At 39.9% G+C, this 21,361-nt stretch overlaps 1 protein-coding gene across 4 annotated transcripts in view; it reads right to left on the bottom strand.

The window, feature by feature from the left end:
* The window catches only part of VTI1A (vesicle transport through interaction with t-SNAREs 1A), a 274,091-nt gene that overhangs the window by 2,911 nt on the left and 249,819 nt on the right, over positions 1–21,361 (bottom strand). For all 4 annotated transcript variants that reach the window (XM_086751755.1, XM_086751753.1, XM_086751757.1 and 1 more), the window contains one exon: positions 1–783. This exon is cut by the window's left edge and continues 2,911 nt beyond it. Coding sequence is in view for 2 of the 4 variants with exons in the window: in XM_086751753.1 (XP_086607879.1) it covers positions 690–783 (94 nt within the window). In the remaining 2 variants the exon portion in view is untranslated. The remainder of the gene's footprint in view (positions 784–21,361) is intronic.

Genomic DNA, 21,361 nt, shown 5'->3' with positions numbered 1-21,361 from the left:
ACAACTACATTTTGGGCAAATGATGCATTATTATGATCTTGACAAAAGTGGAATTGTTTTGAACAAGCAGAAAAGAAAGTCTAATTTTCTTAAAAAAAGGTAAATAAAGTGTTAGGTTCACATCAGATATTAAACATCGTTCTAAGGTTGCTCTCTTTTTAAAACTAACTACTGTTCTTAACCAGGTTAGCTCTATTACGCTCATTCATGTTCGGGAGTTAGTCACAGGAGACAGGTTCAGTTTCTACATCATTTGGTCTCTGCTTTACTCATATTCTATACCACAGAAGGTCAGATACTGCTTGATATTCATACACCCCACATAACACCAGAAAAGTGCAAAGACTGCTCTTCCCTCGCTAAACTCTGGCAACTTACGGGCTAATTGTCTGGGATAGCGCTCGGCACACGTTAAGCCTTTTTATACTGGAACAAGCCTTCACCCCAAAAAATATTAAGATTCCGAAAAAAACACAGATAAAGACAAAAAATTGAAGGAAAAATAATTAACCCCACATGCCATCAACCATGCCATCAATAATACAAAGTATTTTACACCGCTTGCACCTGAGTTGAATAGTGGAAAAGTGAGGGAGACCCTGTCAGTGCAAGAGAATGATTCATGTGACCACTTTGTCTTAATTACTCAGAACAAGCAGTTTGTTGCTGTTTAGTGAAGAACAAAGATATCAGCGTCCCTTGACAGAAAAATAAATAGCCATCGCGGTGGTGAAGATGATGATGACTGCCAGAACAAAGATCAAAATCCGGTTTTGGATGATCCTGAAAAAAAGCAGAAGACACACACACACAAAAAAAACAAACAGTGAGTGAAACAAAATAAAACGAAATAGCAGAATATATATAAAAATAATAAAAAGAAGCACATAGATAAATATGTTGGAGAACAGACATGTGCTCACAAATTTAGGATTTCCTATACCATTCTGCATATCCTGACTTTTTTACTTTCAATTTCCAGTGCTTCCAAACATTTCTTTATGTAGCTATTAAATCCAACTTTTGCATTCAGGAAAGAATTAGACTTTTTGTAACTATGCATACACTTGGATACATATTAGAGTAACTGAAATACATCATGTTACAATTTATTAACCTTCTAAGAACAAATGAAATAATTAGTCCTCAGCTGATGCAATCCAAGCAGGGTGGTCTGTAAGAGTAAATACCATTCTATTTTTTAAGCTGTTCTGAAATCTTCACAGCTTTTAAAAATCTGAACAGAAACAATTTATTAATTTTCAAGGGATTTTACTATTAAGGTACAAGATTTCAAGGAAACACATGTCAATGAGATACTTACTTGTACTAAAATACCAAGGGAAAAGTATGAAAGATAGTTTTGAAGAAAAGGATGATATAAAGAAGCAAGTGTCAAACTGTGAAGCTTATGTTGTAAAAGCATCTCCTGTCTCTGTAGCATACCTTTACTTATGGTAATAGGCAAATGTTACATTTTCTATGTAGTTTAAAAAAATGGAAATTAGTAATAATAAAAAAAAAGATGCCAGAAGTAGAAAGTTCTAATATCATTCAATCATTTCTTGGGAGAAATCTCTGCATCTAAAACCAGACACCACATCGCTTCAGATTTTGCCTGAAATGAATAGGTCAGTTAAAATGAATAAATCAACAAACAGTAGAATTTGAGGCATTTTTAGGATTCTGGATTGTAAGAACTCAGAATTTGTTATTCCATTCTCAGAAAGGAGGAAGAATATTTTCATAAGCTCTTCATGAAACAGGAACTTTTGCAAAATGTATTTGTACAGAAAGCATACATCAGAATTAAAGAGCTATAGCAAAAAAAAAAAAACCCAAACAAAACCAACAGAAGCACCCTAAGTTATATTTATTCTTATTTTATTTTTTCTCTTGCTTCTGCAAAACAAAACAAAACAAAACAGAGCCTTCACCAACCAAACAATGGTAAGAAGAGGTAAATCTGTTTTTTGTGAAACATCAAACCAAGTACAAGGCTCCAACTTGAAGACAGGGAATGTAATGTGTTAAAATGAGCGTATTTCACGCAGCGAAAGAGAGAAGAAACTCCAGAGAGCAGGGGGGAGTTTTCCTTGGTAAATGTTTTTCATTTGGATGCGGGTGGATATACATATAAATTATATTGGGAAGTGTAAAGAGAAATGCAGTTTTAACCAACTCCAGCTCTCTTCTTGCTTACCCCCCACCTAAAGCAAAAGCAGTAAATGGATGGATGAGAACTGTCACATCAGACAGGCCCCCTCCCCGGTGACACTCTAAAAGGACTAGCGCTCTATCCTCCTGACAGGTTACAAAATGATCACATTTGCTGACACGTCTTCCGCAAAACTGCTTTAGTGTTTGTGTCCACTTTCCTAGCAGGAGATGAATGGGCTGCTTTGTCCTCATTTATCACTTAAAGCTGAACTAAGATCTGTCTCGTTTATTTTTCCCTTCCTCACTAGAAAGGCTCAACCACAGCATTAATTCTTTCGCGATGACAGCTAATTCAAACTTAACAGGCAATATTTACTCTGCCAAAAGGATGAGGAGGAGGGAGGGATGTTTCTCACTCTTCCCCCCCACCCCCCCCCCAAAAAAAAAAAAAAGTGTAGCAGGCTAACAAAATAAAGCTAATTAAGGGCTTTTGGTTCTTGTTGGTTTGCACTTCAATTTAACACCTGAACTTACAAGCTTCTCTTTTGTGGCGGGGTGTGACATTCCCTGCCAAACACCTGATAACAAATGATTTGCCCAGGCAAATGCACGAAAACCAGAATATATATTTACTCATTCACCCTCATCACTCCTGAAAAGACACTCAGCAAAATTGAAACTCAGCAGTGAAACAGATTAAAAGCATGAAAACTCTTAAAACATTCAGCCTTAAGTAATACACAGTGCAGCTGGCTTGACAACCATTTTATTTGTGGGACGTGGGCCCCAAGGCATCCATAATGCTAATTTACAAAGGATTAACTGTGAGTGAAACTCGCTTAATCTAACACATAGTTAGGCAAAAGCATACATAACATATTGAGTGTTTAAATCAGCTTCTGCTATCTGGCCCACTGGAAAAGCATTTCATCGTCTGAGACTTAAAATTAAAGAAAAATTTTAAAAAGCACCAAAGCCTGCAAATGCTTTGTTTTTAATACTCTGGCAGTACACACCTGATTGCAAGTTTATTTAACCAGTGTCCACGTCTCTAAAATCCTTGTCAAGAGAACACTGAGTGAAGCACGCTGCCACCTGTATCTGCTAATTGAAGGTTCACTTACGGTGCGAATCTCGGAAATACATATCAAAGTTCAATTTCTAGGAATCTGAATTAGTCTGCACAGTGCAGCAAAAGAATATCATATTAAAAGGAACAAATTAATCATGAAATAGGATGGATGTTATCAACAGACTCCTACACTGAAGCATTATATACTTTTAATATTCAAGCCCACAGTTAAAGATTAATTTTCTCTCTTTAAAAAAAGAGTAACATTGAGTTTTACTGTTTTACTTTCAAGTGAGCAAGTAAAATTAACCTAACTGCAAACTGTCAGAAGGATTGGGCTAGGAGGAGAACGACAGAGCTGTTTGGCAGCCGCAGGACAGTCTTGAGAAACGCCTAGAAAGCGGTGGCTAGCAAGTCTACATCTAGGAGCTGCTGCTCAGACAGAGAACACAAGCTCTGGGTGTCAGCACGCTTCAGGTCTCAAAGTCAATGGGCAAGAACGACCCTTCAGAGTAAAGAAAAAATGAAGAGGAAAGGGGGTTTTGAGTGATCCAAGACAGTCAACCCAGCTCACAGTGGTAGAACAATGGTTGGCATTGGCAGGACCCATCTGTAGGGGAGCCTATAGTACTGTCACAGCCAGACACTGCCAGTGGGTATTGCTCTAGGCAAAGCATAGAGGAGTTTAAGTGCGGGAGGGAGCGATAATACCAAAGGAGAAGAAAATGGGGCCTAACATTTGCTACAAAAAAAAAAAAAAAATCCCAAAGGCTAACATGCTCACAAGAAGCAGATGACAGTCTTTTATCTCTATTACACCTTAAATTCAACAAAATCTGGTGAATGAGGAAGCCCAGATTCTTCTTTGAAAATGCAAAGCATGTTTACAGGGTAAATAATTTAAGAAAGAATATATACTTGAAAGAAGACACGCATTGAAACATCCATGGCTAAAACGCCTGAAGGCAAAAACTTGTGCATTTGCATGCTGCATTTTATTAAGTTAGCACACTGTAGCTTTAAAAGAATGCATGGCCAAATTAAGAGGAATGTGTGACTGAAACATCAAGGATTCCTCAAGTTTACATTATGAATCATAGTGCTGTTGATATGAGATGAATTAACCATTTAGTCGATGCAGCTCAGGCAGTGAATTCACACCAAGTTCTGCTGGAGCCCAGCGCGCTGGAGCTCGTTAACAGCCAATGTCTACTGTTCCTTTCATTCTTGAAACTCTAGGAGCACAAGGGCTCATTCTACTTTGAGTCAGAATCTGAGCTTTTAAACCAAGTTGCATCTAGTTTATCATGGACAGCGGCCCAAAACATATGGGTGCAAAAAGGACACAGAAACAGTAACTAAAGTGGATGTGAGGGTAACGTTAACCGGCGCATGGGAAGAGCACGCTGGACTGACACGCCAGGCTATTGACTCAGAAAGCGCATCCTGCTCCCCTTGAGTTTCCTTCCACTCCTCCTTTCTAAATGCCTGACTCTCTATCCTGACTTCTGGTCACAGTGCCTAACCTCCGACCACCGGCGTGCTGGAGGCTCCCTCCAGCCCCTGACAACTTTGTGAGCCGATGAACGACACCGTCCGCTTTTGGGGATCGCCTCTCTGATGCACATGGCGACCACTGCTTTGGAGAACAAGTCCCACATCCGCTACCAAACACTGATGTCCCTGGCAAATCAGGTCCCCGTGTTCCTCCGTGGCAGAAATTATGCTGCTTTTCCACATTTCAAAACCCAAAATGATTCACTTCTGTCCGTAGCTTCACACGCACACACACACAATGGCTCTAACTCTGTTTGTGACATGTTTAGATCTGCTCCGTATAAACACAAAGCAGTTCCCGAATGAGCTTTTGCAAACCTTACATTAAGGATGCCAACCGTGTTTAAACCTTTTTACAAAACTGCATTCATTAGCAGGGGAGTGCACGACATCTATATGGGTTCAGCCTGATGTCTTGCACATGTCTTAGTGCCTGATTGACCAGCATTGAATAATGATGCCTTGCCATTAAGCACTGATGGTACAATAACAATTGTAATGAAAATTAGCAATCACGGTAACATGTTAACAAAATACGGGATATAAACGAACCAGCGCAGACTCTGGGTGCATAAAGAGTTTTGTGTCCTTAACTTGAAATAATGAAGACTACAAATAGAATACTGCAAAAAATTTCTCACAGAAGCTCAACTCTGACACTGATACAAATAAAAAAAAAAATACAAATGGCTTGGGGGATCAGTTAGCACACATTCATTACAAAACAGTGCTTTATTCTTAAAGAAAGCATCTCAAAAAATAGTGTCCTCAAGAACACAGACTGATTGATGATGGAGCACTGTCCAACAGTGTTTCACTGTAATAATACATGAATTTAAGATTTAACTACAAGTGATTCCTATCAGTTTACTGTGCAGAAAGGCTTGTTCTTTGTATACAAGACTACATTTTAAATGGTCACTTTGAATACTCGGCTGTTGCATTTTTAGGTGCCCTTTTATTTGTGATCTGCAGTTTTTGCTAACATGCCAGAAAATAGGTGCATGCAAATCAGCGGTAAGTGATTTTTAAGTGCCTAATATTCATGTGCAAATCAGCAGATTCAAACAAACACAAAGTGTAGGTCTAGCCACAGAGGCAAATACACACCAGTCGAAACTAAATGTGAATTTAAAGTACTACAGCTATACTCAGATACTTTCTGGACAGACATCATTATTACTATATATAAGGAAATCCTTGTTACGATATATCAGGAGCTTTCAAACAGAAGAGCTAGACCCCACACAGGGGAATAAAATGTTATGATTGGTAAAGCAAAGCCTTAGATGCATAATGATAAATCTCTAAGTTCAGGGTATCTGGGGGCTGTTCGAGTAACTATTCATCTTTCCCATCTTTAGGTTTAAGAATGCTTTTCTTAAATAAAAGCAACTGAAAAGAACTAGACAGGCTGTGGCAAAACATAAAGACATGGCAACCTACTGAAATAAAAGAGTAAGAGAGCCCTGCCTGGAAAAATTGCAGCTGGTTGGAAGTGTCTGACTTGAGACATTTTCATCATTGACAACTGAAATTAGAAAATAGAAATACCAGTGAAAAAATAGCTTCACAAGTTGCATACAACTCCTTGGCCCTCTTCTTGCTGACCTTGGAAAAAGTGAAGAATTTGGTAAATATTCAAGGTTTTTTTCCCTTCTCCAGCCGCAAACTCTGAAAATAAGTCCAAGTTCTTTGTCTTCTCAAGCCAGAAGAACTGATTACATTGTAATTGACAATGTATATTTAAAGGTGAAAAGGCTTTGGGGGGTGGTGGAAAAGGAATGGGACCCCCCATGGCTTTCTTCATGCCAAAACAACCACACTGCCCGGGCTCCACCCCCAGCCTGGAGAGAGGACATTCCCAGCAGCAGCCTATTTCGTGTTCCCTGAATTTCTTCCCAAAGGAGCCTCTTCTTCCCCTAGGGACAGGGGCTCTAGTTTCTTATGTGTAAGACCTTGGGAAAGTCCATTTAGAACTCCTGAAAACTGAGCAGATAATGAGATTAAACTCCCCCAAAATGGATGAACGGAGAATAAAAAATGATGGCATTTTTTCTAGCTGACTAATAGAGTTTTTTTGAAATAGACAGGCCATACAAGGGGCCCAAGACATTGTTGACAGGGCTGAAGAGTTGTGCAGCGCTACGTTCTCTAGCTTTAAAGATCAGCCTTAAGGACTGGGGCTGTCTACTTGTAATAACATGGATACCAATCCCTAGTTATAATATTACACTCAAACCACATCAATGTGTTTCCACCTGGGCCTTGAATGAAAGAATGAGTCATGTAATAACAGGTGCAGAGAGGTAGTCACATTATTATTTAAACATCTAAATTGTATCTAGCTGATCTCTCTCAGCTCCCTGCCTATATAAGCTGGAGTCCTGCTCTGAACTGCCTTCTCTTTTTCCTAGCCATACATGCATCCCAGGAGAACTAGTCAGTTAAGTTAGCTGGCTCGGTTGGGTGCCTACAGATTAAGTACGGATGAACATCCCTCAAAACTTGAAGGTGAGGCCCAAGCAAGAGTGACAACTCTCCCAAGCCCAAATTTGCTTGGAGAAAGCTTGCTAGCCATGAAGGCAAAATCATACAGGAAAAGTGTTACCTTACTGTAAAGTGCCTGTAATCTCCCATTAATCAGAAATATTGTAGAGGTGAAACTCATCAGTAAAGCAGAAGATGTTGATCAATAACTAGACAATAAATACGTTGATTCATGAAATGAAAATTCTGACCAGAATCAAATATACTTCTCCTTTGACAGTTAGTCTGGAGGAGTGAGAGACAGGAGAGACATCCCTCTCTGGGATGAATACCTCCTGAAATGCAGTGCGCTTCCTTGGCTCAAGGAACTATGATTTTTACCCTGCTGTGTCATTTTCTGACAATGTTAACATTAAGATTAAAAAAATAAAATTATATTTGTGTGGTGTCTGACAGTTAAAATACTTACTGAGATCTCTAATTCATAATGGAAATCTTGCAATAATACATTCCAAATGTGACAAAAATATATGAACAGCATTGGAGTATAGCGTTATTTGGAGGCCATCAGGCTCACAATTATGATAGCTTGCGTGAGTCTCGTCTCAAGAAGCTGACAGTGTCAGGTGGTGCACATAGTACACAGGTGATCACAAGAGCCTGGGGGGACTTGGTGCACACAGCTCGACGGAGTGGCCTAGGAAGGAGAGATATCCACAGGAATGATTGGAAGACAAGCGTACACAGATGTCAGCATGCAAACTGCGAGAATAGGGAAAAAGGACCTCATGGATGTGGGACCTAAGACGAAAAGGCAAAAGGGAAGGGTACTGTACATCTTCCACTAGCTGAGACTTTATTCACTGCTTATTTTTAAAACACATGGGAAGGTATTTCTGAAGGATTAAAAGTATCCTTCCGCTGATGAGAGACCCTAACAAGGAGCACTTCTCTGTAGAGTTGTGATGCTACTTCAGCTTTCTCCTGTCTCCATGTCCACTCCTTCCATGGAGGGAACAAATTAGATTAATACTGTCATTAGGAGGAACAGCGGGTGGCTTCCGGGGTCACGGAAACTCACCATCCAAAACTGGAGGGAGATTAATTAATTTCATGCAAAGCAGAAGCAACACCAGATCTCTTTGGCAAGTCTAAATGAAGATCACATGCGCAGTGGCAACTGCAAGTGGAAGGAGTCAAGGTTGTATTATTCTCCAACCAGCCTTTCTCAGGGTACTGAAGTATCAAGAAGAACAAATCACACATTTAGTCACCTGAGCATGACTAAGAACCATAGGCCTTAGCAAACATTATGAGTGCTTTAGAAAGAACTCCGAGAGGGCGGGTAGCCCAGCTGTCAGCATAATGGCATTCTTCAGCACACTGGTTGCATGAAGCCCTGGTCCTCAAACAGTTAAGAGGGAAAAAAAGTCCCAACCCCAGCTCCCGCATCAGCACTCAACCTAAAGCAATTACTTCTCCAGCAGAAGAAATGTATGCAAGCTATAAAATGACAAGAACGTACATGATCACACATTTGCTTTTATGATAAATGTAATTAAATTTACATTCTGTGCAATCTAAAGAAAACAAAAATGCCTAAAGTCTGCATTTTATCAACTTTCATAATCATTAGAGTCCACTAAAATATATATCTTAAACAGATGAAAGAAAGTAACATCTTTCGCCCTGCCTCACTTTAATTAATGACTGATCTACACCTTTTAGGTGTGATGAAGCTGGAGACCGGACACAAATACTTTGCTTGCCTTATTTTCCCCTTATCACACCATATTTGACCGGGCGTCTTTTGGTATGGGAAGTTTTCTACAATTGTCTTAACAATGTTGACCTCTTTTGTAAAAACCTGAAGGCATCTGCAGCAATTGTTCCTGAAGATGTGCAATCCAAAATGTTACCATTTCATGGCACTTCTTGAATGATAGAATGTAATTTTTTTTTGGTATATATTCATTTTTTTTTCAAATGCTATAAAAGAAAGGAAAACAATAATGGCTAAGGCCATTTGTGAGATGGCATTAAAAGAGCCTACTCTGAGACAGATAAAAATAATGAGAATCTTTCTGTCAAGAAGGATTTAGAAAATATCACTAGCATTATTAAAATTTAATTTTTTACTGTGCTTTTTGGTTCCCCCTTTTCCAGTGATAATGAGCAGGACTGCACACCTTCACATTGCTAGTACTTGTTTTGAGCAATAAATTCAGCCTTCCAGTCTGAAGACATTTCAGACAACAATTTTGACTGCTATAGGCTTATTTTTCAGCCTGTTCTGTGCTTTGAGTCTTCCTATAAAAACCAGTTCATAAGCTAATTTTCCACAAGGCCAGTGGAACAAATAAAAATCAATTTTTGCCCAACTGGTTCAGAGAAAACCTGGGAATAGTGAAGACAGAACAGTGAAAAATAAAAAGAATCGATGTATTCACAAATGGTTTACCTGATAGAGAACTATCAAATTAGTTGACAGGAGATACTTGCCACTACTAGAGTATTTTCTTTTCAGCATGTTACAGTATTTCTATTAGGGGAGAAAAAATGCTTCTACTTTGTTATGACCTCAGACACCTCGGTTTAATAACCACACTGAGTCTCCATGCATTCTGTAAAACTACAGGGCACAAAGTCAAAGTGCAAGAGCACTTGCAGATCTTGCAACCTGAGGGACCTGCAAGCCCAATCTGGCTTAAAATGGGTGTGAGTTTTCATGGTCTCGTGGAAGGAGGGAAGATTCCTCTTTCAGTGAACACGCGGAGACATTCATGACCTCAGGCCAACCTTGTCAAGAGGAATTTGGTCAATCAAGAAAGGAAAAATCATAAAACACTGCCCAGACTTCCCTCCCCAGTTAAAAACCCACAGGTTCAGGAGCATGCTGAAGACTAAGTAGTTTAATATCTCTTGGAAAGCAGAATACAAATTTCTCCAAAGACAGCACTCCCATTCATAGACTTTGAAACTTTCGGAATCCCAAGGACAACTCAGGGCATAAACTTTAATATCGTGGCCCAACCTATTTCATCATCTTTGCATTCATTGCCCATGGTACCGAGAAGGGACTGGATAGGTGCTTATGCCTATCAGTCTGCAGCCCGAAAAATATGTCTGGAAAACTGATTGAAGAACAGAATCTGTTCTTTAATACAAATTAACCATCACACTAGTGGAAATAAAAGAAATTTATAATTTACAAGCTTAAATATTAAGGAAGCTCTTTCTAAGTAGCTGTAATCTTCACCCTAGTATGTAGCATTTCATACACTCCTTCATTTTTATGAGTTGGCATTAAAATGTGACTCATGTTAACAGAAAAAAAAAAAGGATTAAGTATGTCACTCTGAAGTAAAACTCCATTTTACCTATTTAAAAATATTATAACACACCATGGAGACATCATTTCTAGGGCCAAACAAAACATTACTCAGTGAAGAAATGGCATGAAATATAAAATATTCAGCAGAGGAGGTATTTGGAGTTAAGTGGTTTCACTGCCAATAAACAGCATCATAATAAATAGCGTGCATGTAGAAAACTAGTATACCTGTTCTTCAGTATTTGAGATGTAACATCTTAGTACGGGAAACTAATAAAGATACTACTTGTCCACTAATTACATTCAGGGAGAAACTAAAAACCACCACACATTTTGATTCTGAATCTCTTACAACTGATGCTAATTTGCTTATGATATCTGCCTGATTTAGAGCTAATCTTCTGCAAATTAACTCCTAATGCTGTCTGAAATAATCCTCTTAATGCTGGTCTGTCTTGAGTACTTTATATCAAATACCATGAAATACACAAGCATAGCTGCTCTCGAATATTTGCCGTGCCCTGAAAAGGCAGGCATGGTGCTGAGCCGCACGGCCCTGCGGCACCTCTGGGACAGCACAGAGTCGTCGTGTTGCTCTGGTTGTCCCCTTTGAAGGGGACACATGCCAGGACCATGTCCCACCAGCTCCCGGCCACAAGAGAGAAGAGGGGGCTCTTTGCCTCCTTACAAAATGGTGCTGGAAGATGCAGTTCCACGCTCCAAACCTCCCACCTCCAGCAGCACATGATAATGAGAAAAAGTAAACTGTTCGAGCTTTGAGATTTCCCAATGACACGATCTGTGCTAAACAGCACTAATTATCAGCTGGAAGCTTAATCTGATAACTGGTTTGAAAAGACAGAGACAGACAATTTCATTTCTTGAGATGGGGAAAATATTTTTAAGTAAGTGTATTGCTTCAGCATCGGCCAGCTTAATTATTATTGTCAGTGTGCTAACTCTGTATTCAAAACTATGTTTTTTCCACTAAATCCACTGGAACAATTTTCTCCTCCAACATTAATTTTATGATACAGCCAAAAACCTAATTGATATTGGTGAGCAATGCAATTCCAACATATTATTTTCTTGGTTTTGAAACATAAATGGCAGGCACAGCTTTGACTGAATGGACCTCTTTATGTTTTAACAGGCGCTTTATTGGCCCAGACTCCAACATATAACAAGCACAATTGCAAAAGCAATACATTTTTAATTGAAAAATTCATGTATTTTTACTATGAAAGTGACTCAAATAACAAGTAACTTTGTCAAGTAACGGGCTTTTAAAACAGTTTTTATACATGGAACGCTGTAGAAATTATATTCTCAGCATAGCAAGTGCTTATAGGAGGCTATTAAAAGAAAAAATATGTATTGTTTAAATCATACTTTATTGGAGCTTGCTTTTTCAATATATTAAAGAACAGATAAAGCACAGTGATCAGTGAGCCGTATGTGTCCAACAGCCCTTCAAGAGCCTTGTGGAAATGTATAAAGCAAGCAGTGATACAATCCTTTGCCAAACACTGTCATAAATTTTTTATTTGGCAGCTAACATTCTCACTAGTTTTCTTGGCAGCAATTGGGACCTTTAGCGAGAAAGGTGCAAGAGAAAAATACCTTGTTTAGAGATGTTTTCAACACTTTCTGGGATTTTTCAGAACTTCTGCCTGCAGCACATTTTACAACCACAGTCTCCAGTCACCTGATGAGTAGGTGGTGGTTTTAAAGGTTTGGTTTTTTTTTTTTTTTTTTCATATAGACAGCCTGCTACCCCCCTCTGGCCTTCAGCCCAGGATGTGAGTGTGGAGGGGGGGCTGTATGTGTTCCACAGAGATACAAGTGGTTGCTCCTCTCTGTCTAGACAAAAAAAACCAACTTGAAAATAATATCAGAATGTACCTTTCATTGCTCCTGATACTATCTGTATCTTATTCCCGGATGACAGAGATAAATGAAAGGCACACACGTGCTGATTACTTTTGCATTTTTCTTGTGAGATCTCTGCAGAAAAGCTGGTCACAGGTGCAGCCACCCTGGTCAGCCAGTGGACTACCTGATAAACAGAATTGTGAAGCAGATTTCTGTACCCAGATCGGCTCTACCGGGGGTTTTGTTTTATTCTATTTTTTAAAGAAAAGATAGACTGAACTTGACATCTGATGCACAGCCTTCCTCAGTGCACCCAGATATGCTGATGCATCGTACATGTGAAAATACAGCTCCAGCAGTACAGTGGTTTGGGCTGTACCAGGCAAAATTAAACAATGGGCTCCCACCAACTCACTTTTGGAGCAGACGTTTTATATTTTGCTATTTTGTTGTTTCAGAACCGAAATAAGATGAACTTCTTTTACATCTCAGCAACTTCCTCCAGAACTTTCACGACAATAAGATATATTTCAACCCTTCACCTAGACATCAATGAAATAGTTTGTCTTAGATGTGCACCAGGAAAGGCATCTTTTCCTTATCTGTCTCATTAGAAAGGTTGGCATTTAGGTTTAGGCAGTCTAAAGTGCTTAAAGCGCTTTAAACGCAGGCTTAGGAAAAGTAATGATGTTATACTTGGAAACGCGTCCTCCTCAGCTCCCCCGCAGCCCGTCTACCGTGCCCGTGGCCCCCCCACCCCGCAGCCCGGGGCACCCCCCCGCAGCCCGTGTCCCGTGCCCGTGCCCCCCTCCCGCAGCCCGTGTCCCGCAGCCCGGGGCACCCCCCGCCCTCCGCAGCGCACACGGACACCTAGCGGCGGGCGGAACGGCTGCGGGCGGGCACCGCACCGGCCGCGGCTCGGCGGGCGACACCGGAGCTACGGCAGGTACCGGCTGAGCCGATTTTGTCTCTGCCACAGCTACGGATGGGCAATCAAACCGGGAGCGAACTGCTCCCTTCGTGCCATCGCATGTAACCGTGCTGCCTCTCTTGGCAACGCTGGCTGCCCAAATTCCCCTCCTCGTTGATCCTTTTCAATCCAATCCGAGCTATTTTTGCCTTTCTTCTGAGTACCTTTGAATTTCTCTTTCCTCACTCCTATTTTATTTTACTTATAGACTGAAGAGGTTTGAAAGGTTCTCTGAACGCAGCTACACACAACGGAAGTTTTTGGAAAGTGACAGAGCAACGCGATTTTACAGACAGCAAAATACACACACAACACAAAAACCCACAGTCAATAATAAATTCTAAATGGCTGGGAGAGGGATACGACTGCTCTCCAACCTGCATCAATCAGTGGAAAGATGCCTAAAACTTCAGTGGGGTTTGAGTCCCACATCGGCAAAGGAGATCAAGAGCCGCAGTTTTGCTCAGCGTTCTAGGGACTCAGCGCCCTGATTCTGCTCTCAGTTACACCATTTAAAATCAAGCGGTACTCAGTGGTGTCATAACCCTGTACATCTGTGTCAGACCCTGTGTTGCAAGGGCAGACTCCATGCCAAGAATGCAAAACAGATGTTGCTTTCCTAATGTTTTCTTGTTGTCATTTCAGTTGTTTTCATGGGGCTCTGTTTTGATTTTGGTGAGTGAAACAAGTCGACAGGACTTTTCAGAAGGCAGACTGGGGGAATGCTTCTGCATCTTCCTTTTTATTTTGCGTGCATGTGTGAATATGCATAGATTTTGAGTTACAACTGGGAATTTTTTTTTTTTTTTTAAAGCTTCGTTTGAGCTACACTCTGTTCCCTTGGGGCAAAAAGTGAAAGGTAGCTATTTGTGGATGGGAAAAAGGTCTTTTGTGAACAGCAAAACTGCATCACCAAACAGTCTGAGAAAAAATTTTTTGAAGTTATTTTTCACTACTATTTTAAGAGGAAACAGGGATAAATATATCTTTTTTGCATGTTGACTCATTAACAAATTTAGCAATAAACACTTTGTAATTAAGTCCACTGCTTTACTGCTGTCCAGAAGTTTCTCAATACTCTTTGCACAGAAGGTTTTGGGAAACGTAGAACTAAGAAACAGCGAAGGCAAATCCCAACAGCTTGCTGAAGCAAATCTAGCCGAGGCTTAAACTCACTTCTGAACACTGAAATTTGAGATGCCGTATCAAATAAGCAGCTCTTTTTCCCTGAAGAGAAGAAACTGGGTGTAGCTAACCTAGTGCATAATAGGTTTATTCTCATTCACAAAACAGGAATTACTTTATGGCCCCAAAGTAAAGCTAGCACAGAAATATACTGGCAGATTTGCTGCAGATGTGTGTTGTGACACGTATGCGGGAATCTGCTATTAATCACATGCTAAGATTTTAATATTATGTAGGGTAATGCAGGCAATCATTATGGTGAAGGTTCTGGATTCATAAAAGCCTAACCCACAAATGGGTCTTTTGAATTTAATACGTTTGAAGCTCACTCTCACACTGCACCAGTTGAATTCCCTGATTCACTCTCCTCTCTCCCCACTACATACTTTTATTTCAATATCTATTGTGCGTTTCTTTTTGTGCTTGTACTCCGCTTCTTTTCTTGCAACACATGACAGTTGTTGGGGAAAGCGCAGCTTTTCAATCCTCCCGTTTACCGGGCTATGATAGGAATGTTCTTGTTGGAGGGGCTGTTTCCGAGACCCCTGGATGCGGACCCAGCACAGGAAACGGTCCGGCTCAAATGCTGGAAAAGCCATCCTTCACCTGAATCCTTCAACATTTGTGTCCGAACATAACTAGAACCTATGTATCCGTACCCGGGCTAAGATTACTACGGACAATTATACCGTGGAAATGCATTATTCTGACAAAGCAATCAATCACGTTATTTCTCACAATTTCAGTTCACCCCTAAAATTTTCTTTACCTCCAAAGCCAGATGGATATTATATTACCAAAGCTGTTGAAAGGGTGTAACACTAACCATGAAGCCAAAGGCCACTAAAACTATGCAATGCATAAATTTTTATTGTTTGCTCAGCATTGAAATCTCATTAGGGCTCATAACTCATCGGCGCACTGCAAACATTTGCATCTGCTGATCATGAGAACTTAGATGGAATGTACACCTTTGGCTAATTTACTTGTTATGTTTTTAGATTGGACTCTGTGTGTTGCTTTTTATTTTCCTTTTAAAAAGTCCTTATGTGGTTGTGAGTTGAATGTCCACTTTTTAAACTAAATACATTAAAACTTTCAGTTGCAGTTTCTCAAGGTTGTTCTGTTACTGGCAATGTTCATGATCATCATTTTACAAAAGCTTTGTTTGACTTAGTATTCGGGATAATCATTGTTTGAAAACCGTGCCCCATAGAGCATTTCTCTTCATTCATCCTTTCTGCTTTATGCAGTCATATTTTAATTAGATTAAAATTTGTCCTCCAATTAGCTTTCATTAAAGTTTATAGATTACAGCAAAAGTCTCCACTGAGTTGTGCTTCAAAACTGTGCCTAAAGTTTAAAATTAAATAACTGTGCAAATGAAGTGATTATGAAGATTATTACTATGCAAAAAACATCAGTCACTTCTTGGATTACTTATACATTTAACTCTGTAATTTATTTTGCCGACTTCAATCCCTCTGTGTTCTCCAGAGCAGTCACAATAATAATACCTTACAGTTACAGGATACCTTTCATTCCGAAGGATCCTTAGGGGCCTGATTCTGCAGTCCCTACCCACAGCAGCAGTCCTGTAGAAGTCCCCAAAACTATTTCAGCGAGTGCTACTCGTAGCACGTGAACCAGAACCCAACCGCAGGTCAAATCCTGCTGTCAGGTACACAGGCAGCATCGCTGGGGATTTGCACAGCTCAGAATGCAAACCAGATACAAACACGATGTAAAAAGTCCTTTCCCCTACTTCTGGCTGAGACGTGGAAGCTGTTTAATGTTGCACGGTTACGAGACTTTAAATGAGGGTGCAAAGACAGATACCCCCGTTAAAACTACAGAGAAAATTAAGAATGCAATTGTCCAAAGAGGAAACGACTCAGCAGGACACTGGGGCTGCATCTCTCCTGTCACTCACGTCTTCAGATGCAACACTGCCAAGTATCAGATGCCCAGTTGCTAATACCTCCTGCACATGCAAATTTACTATGTGCTGAAGGCAACATAAAGTTTACAGTTTGCCGGGCTTATCCTACAACCAGAGCAGACATTTCTTCTGGAGAAATCTCTTGGTGGATCACATGGGACTCCGTGATTGAGGGCTCCACAGAAATGGATCTGTTCGCAGGAAATTCTCTTCCAATAGCAAGAGCTATAAATATATATGAATATTAAAAAAAAAAAAAAAAAAAAAGAAGAGATGCAGCCAACATCTTAAAACTAAAAATAGAGCCACTTGGGTTACAAAAACAGGGACCTGTCTTTGCTCTAGCAACATATTTCTGATAGGAGGAACACAGTTGAAAACAAATATTTTACTACAAATGAGATGTAGTTCACAAGCATGAGAGAATAATTTCAGCAAAATGCAGGAGTGTAAAAAGCAGTCTCTTCTATTTTCCATGTGCTAATTGGTTCAACAATCATTAGCAAATCTTCATATTGCTGAAGTAACTAGCGTTATTCCCACTCAGCAGATGGCAAAACTAGAGTTTAAGGGTGTCAAAGGCTAGAGGGGAGTTTATAGTTTAAATGTTCTGACTCTAAGCCCTGTACTCAAGCCAAGACCATGTTTCCAAGATGCAAAGCATCCAGCAGCTATACTAATTTTAGGAATCATGCTCAGGTCTGTCCCTTCCTCCCCCTGCTCCCATCTCCTCTTGGTGTTCATTTCTGCCATCGCGTTGCAGCATGCCAACCGCAGTTGTGCTGACTCAACAGCTTCTGGGTCCATGTGATGAATCAGACCAAGCAATTGATCCAGGATAAAAAAAGAAAAGGAAAAAAGAAGAGGGTGGGAGAGGAGAACTATTTTGCACTGGATCAATTCCATTTCAAAACACTGACTGGAGAACAGAAGTGCCTATGAAAACGAGAGGGTAGCTGGATGCAGTGTAGAGGCAGGACCGAGTACTTTTGGGAGCAGGAGACCCTGCTGTTGATGCGGATGGTTTCGTACCACAGAACTGAGGTCCAAATAATTCTGAAATAATTCCATCTTCATGTTTGAACTCTTTTATCTCTCTCCTTCCTTTTATCTTCCTTTGCCTGCTTAGTTCTGAGGAAGAGTGTAGCTGCTCCATACTACATTTGCACAACAAATTTGCACAAGGCAATTCAGAAACTGGAAGTATTTAACTTTCCTCAATTAAAATCTGGAACACTAAGTTCACCTTCTCAATTACATTGACTATATTGCAGAAATACTGCTCCATTTCCTCAGTAGAATTGTCATGTTTCATAAAATACAGACAAACTAGTCATGCTTTATGTCAAGGGTGCATTTACAAATAGTTCATAAAGGACGTAGATGTTAACCATATATTGAGACAGTTAATCAAATTTAAGAGGCTATTTTAGAATTCCACAGATCAAGCAGTTATTTATAATTCTAGTTATTGCTTTCTACCTTATTTCCACCCCTAATGCACATCATTATAATATTCTGCTAACTCTTTAGAAATTATTTGTGTTAGCAAAAAAAAAGAAGAAGAAGAAAAAAAAAGCTCAAATCTTATAAGGAATAGGTTAGGTAACTAGGACTTTGAGACTGCTAGACTAAATGAATCAGATCCAAGAATCAGATCATTGGAGGCAGTTAGATAGTCCGTGCCATGATTTAGATACTGCAGGGCCCTTAAAAATCTGAGCCCTCATAACTCTGCACATGGGACTTACGCAATTTTAAAAAGTTGGCCAAGTGTCATCTGAAAAGGCACAAATGCTGAAGTAACTGCAACAGCTGAGGAACACATCTTTTCTTCGATGAAACATCAGCATCATGACAGGATGCTTAAAGCTTCAGTGCTTCATGCTGGCTGTAGAAAAAAAAAGCTGAACAATGGAAGCCTTGAGGAACGCTAAATATAACTGGGATCCTTACAAAATACAGTCTGCTGAGTTACTACAGAATGAGAAAATATTTCTGGTGATTTTATTCAGTCATTTTAAGCAGTGTCATCTGCTTTTATAGATATATATATATATAAAACATTTTTAATGAAGAAATAACCATAGATTACTTTTTATTGCCATGTGATTTATAAAGTTTTAAAAAATATTATATATATTCTGGGAGTATAGTGTATTTGGTGCTATTTTTGCTAAGGAATGGAAACTCGAACTGGAAATAGAGTCATTCATTCACACTTATGGGATGACATCCCGTTGACAGGCATGCAAACTTGGAAAGGTGCTACACAGTCACTCTTAAAATACTACACTATATTTTTTTGCTTCTAAGCTTCAATTAAGTAAATGTTAAAGAGGGTTCAGTACTTCATTAAGGCTAAGGCTTCACTGTTTGTAAGAGATCATCTTTCAGAAGTACAAAGACAGAAAAGTCAAGGCACTAACTACTAAATAAACTGTTTTCACAACAGAAGTGGCACCTTCAAGCCCCTCTACAGTGAGGTGCTGGGCTGCTGGAGTTATGCTCATTCAGATTTTGATTTTGAAGAGAATTCCCTAGTGCGACCAGAAAGGTCATCAATCCTTCCTGCCAGGTAGGATTGATGTGTGTTAGGTTTGGTTTGTTTGGTTTTTTTTTTTTCTTTTTTTTTTTTCAGTTCAAGGAGAATGAAAATCCTAAAAGGCGTGAAAATATGGTTGAGGTAGATATATTAACAGATTCTAATATAGCTGGAAGGCTGTCCGTGCTAACGAGCCCTGAGCAAATGATCTGTGTCTGGCATGCTCTGCCAAACAAACTACAATTACAGGAGAACCAAAAATAAAACAAGCAACTTTAAACCTCCTGAATTTGTAAGCCTGGGCCTAAGAATCTTATTTGCACTTGCTTCTACAGGCTTGCTTCCAAAAAGCACCCAAAACTGGAAGGACCTTACTAATGGAAAGGAAGGAAGAAGTTTCCATTTGAGATCTGGCATTTCAAAGTGGCAGAAAGAGCAACTGACCCTAGAGGGTCTTGCCCCTCTGTCAAATTCCTACAAGAGCAGCTTGTAAGACTTCAGCTCATCATACCTGAATCAAAATGTCAGGACTTAAAATTCACACCATAAATCGTGCCCTCTGAAATCGAGGTACATAATCCTCTTGGCTCTGCTTTCTGTTGGGCTTCTCCAGCCTTGTGCACACCACTGCAGTGCCAATGGGGATGCACTTTCCCTTTTTTTCTTACAGAGAAAACCTCAGTTAGCCCCAAATTTTAATGATTTCAAATGATGCGCTCTGTAACTCCTTTTGCACCAGCTTCCTTGTTTTCTGCTGGTTCTAAAAAAGCCTTTGACCTGCTCCTAAGAACACCATTTCTACTTCTGTCATCCCAAATTAACAAGTGAATGAGGAGAGGGGAAACTCCCCTGTCACTCCAGACCTTCACCCTCCAAGACCCCTGCCTCATTGCAGCCCTGGTGCTCTAAAATACAGCAAGCATTAACAGGCTGAAGCTTCAACGGGACATCTGCACTTGCTTAAATGATATTCCAAATCATGGGCTAAATGGAGAGCAGGTATTTACTTTGTGCAGTCTCTTAGGATACAATGGATTTATGGCCCTCAATTCTGAACAACACCACTATTGTCTCTTCACATTCATTTACGTTGATTTTGATTGATGAAGACACTTTAAAAAAGGAAGGGAGAAGGGAGGAGGGGGAGAGGAATACTTCAAGTATTTGGTCTCCAATTCCTGTAAATCTACAGTTCATACTGCAAGGGTATCACTCAAAAGAAATGTCAACCTTCACATTTTGGGAAGGATTTTTTCCTTTTACCAGCCTATCTTCTTTCTGAAAGACTGGAAGTGGGGCACAAGCAGTGCTTCCAACACATATCTAATCACCGTAGAGGCGGCACATCATACTGCAATCCACCAGAAAAATCAATGTTGGTCTTTTTAATGAAAAAGTGTTAAGACTTCCGCAAAACCTCTTCTGCATATTTACTTCCTATGCCACAGCTAATTAAGTTTTAGGCTGGTTTGATATGTCAAAAATTGCTTGAATCACAGAACTGAACCCAAGCAGAACAGATATTATTTCTTCATTCAAAGTGAAAGCATCTGCCAGAAAGCTATTCTTCTGACTGTGTGGAAGTCATAAAGAAAAGGCACAGCTTTGGCTTGTTTGCTCCCAAATATATGGTATTTACTGACCTCTCATTAAAATATCCTGACAGAACACAGATTATGAACCATCCGCTACATTTCTTTGCACGGGAGGCTACGTCTGAGGCCAAGGGGAAAGAGATTCCTGAGAGTTGTTGAAATTCAGTTCACTCCTCTCAAAGTTTTAAATGAGCTTCTGAGCAAGCACTGCAAACTTGCCAAGCTCTCTGCTTACTTACAGAAAAGGAAAAAAAAAAAAAAAAAAAAAGAAAAAGACAGACACGTTCACGGCATGTTTGCGTCTCTCCTGCTCCGAGATCTGCCCCGGCACATGCTGACTGCAACATTCAATTGACTGCCCGTAGCCAAGGGCAGCCCAGTGCCCTCCTCAATATTTGGCTGCAGGATTTCCTTTCTAGTTCCACCCCTTTTTGCACTTTAAATAGTATGAGCTCTAATACAGCAAGAGAAGCACTGAAAAAAAAGGACAGATAAATTGTTACTAAACTGTCATTAGATGTTGGAGTCACCACCACATTCAAGAATCAAGCCCTCTATTGAAATTTTTGTGCCTAAAATGTTGGTGTTTTAAAATGATTGCAGACTCAGGAAGAGAGCTCTGCTCTCTCCTATTAT

Source organism: Chlamydotis macqueenii, chromosome 7, assembly GCF_036417535.1.
Source record: "Chlamydotis macqueenii isolate bChlMac1 chromosome 7, bChlMac1.mat, whole genome shotgun sequence".
In the NCBI taxonomy this organism is placed as follows: domain Eukaryota; kingdom Metazoa; phylum Chordata; class Aves; order Otidiformes; family Otididae; genus Chlamydotis; species Chlamydotis macqueenii.
Note: the sequence above shows the minus strand (reverse complement) of the source record. Positions and strands in the feature narration are given on the sequence as shown.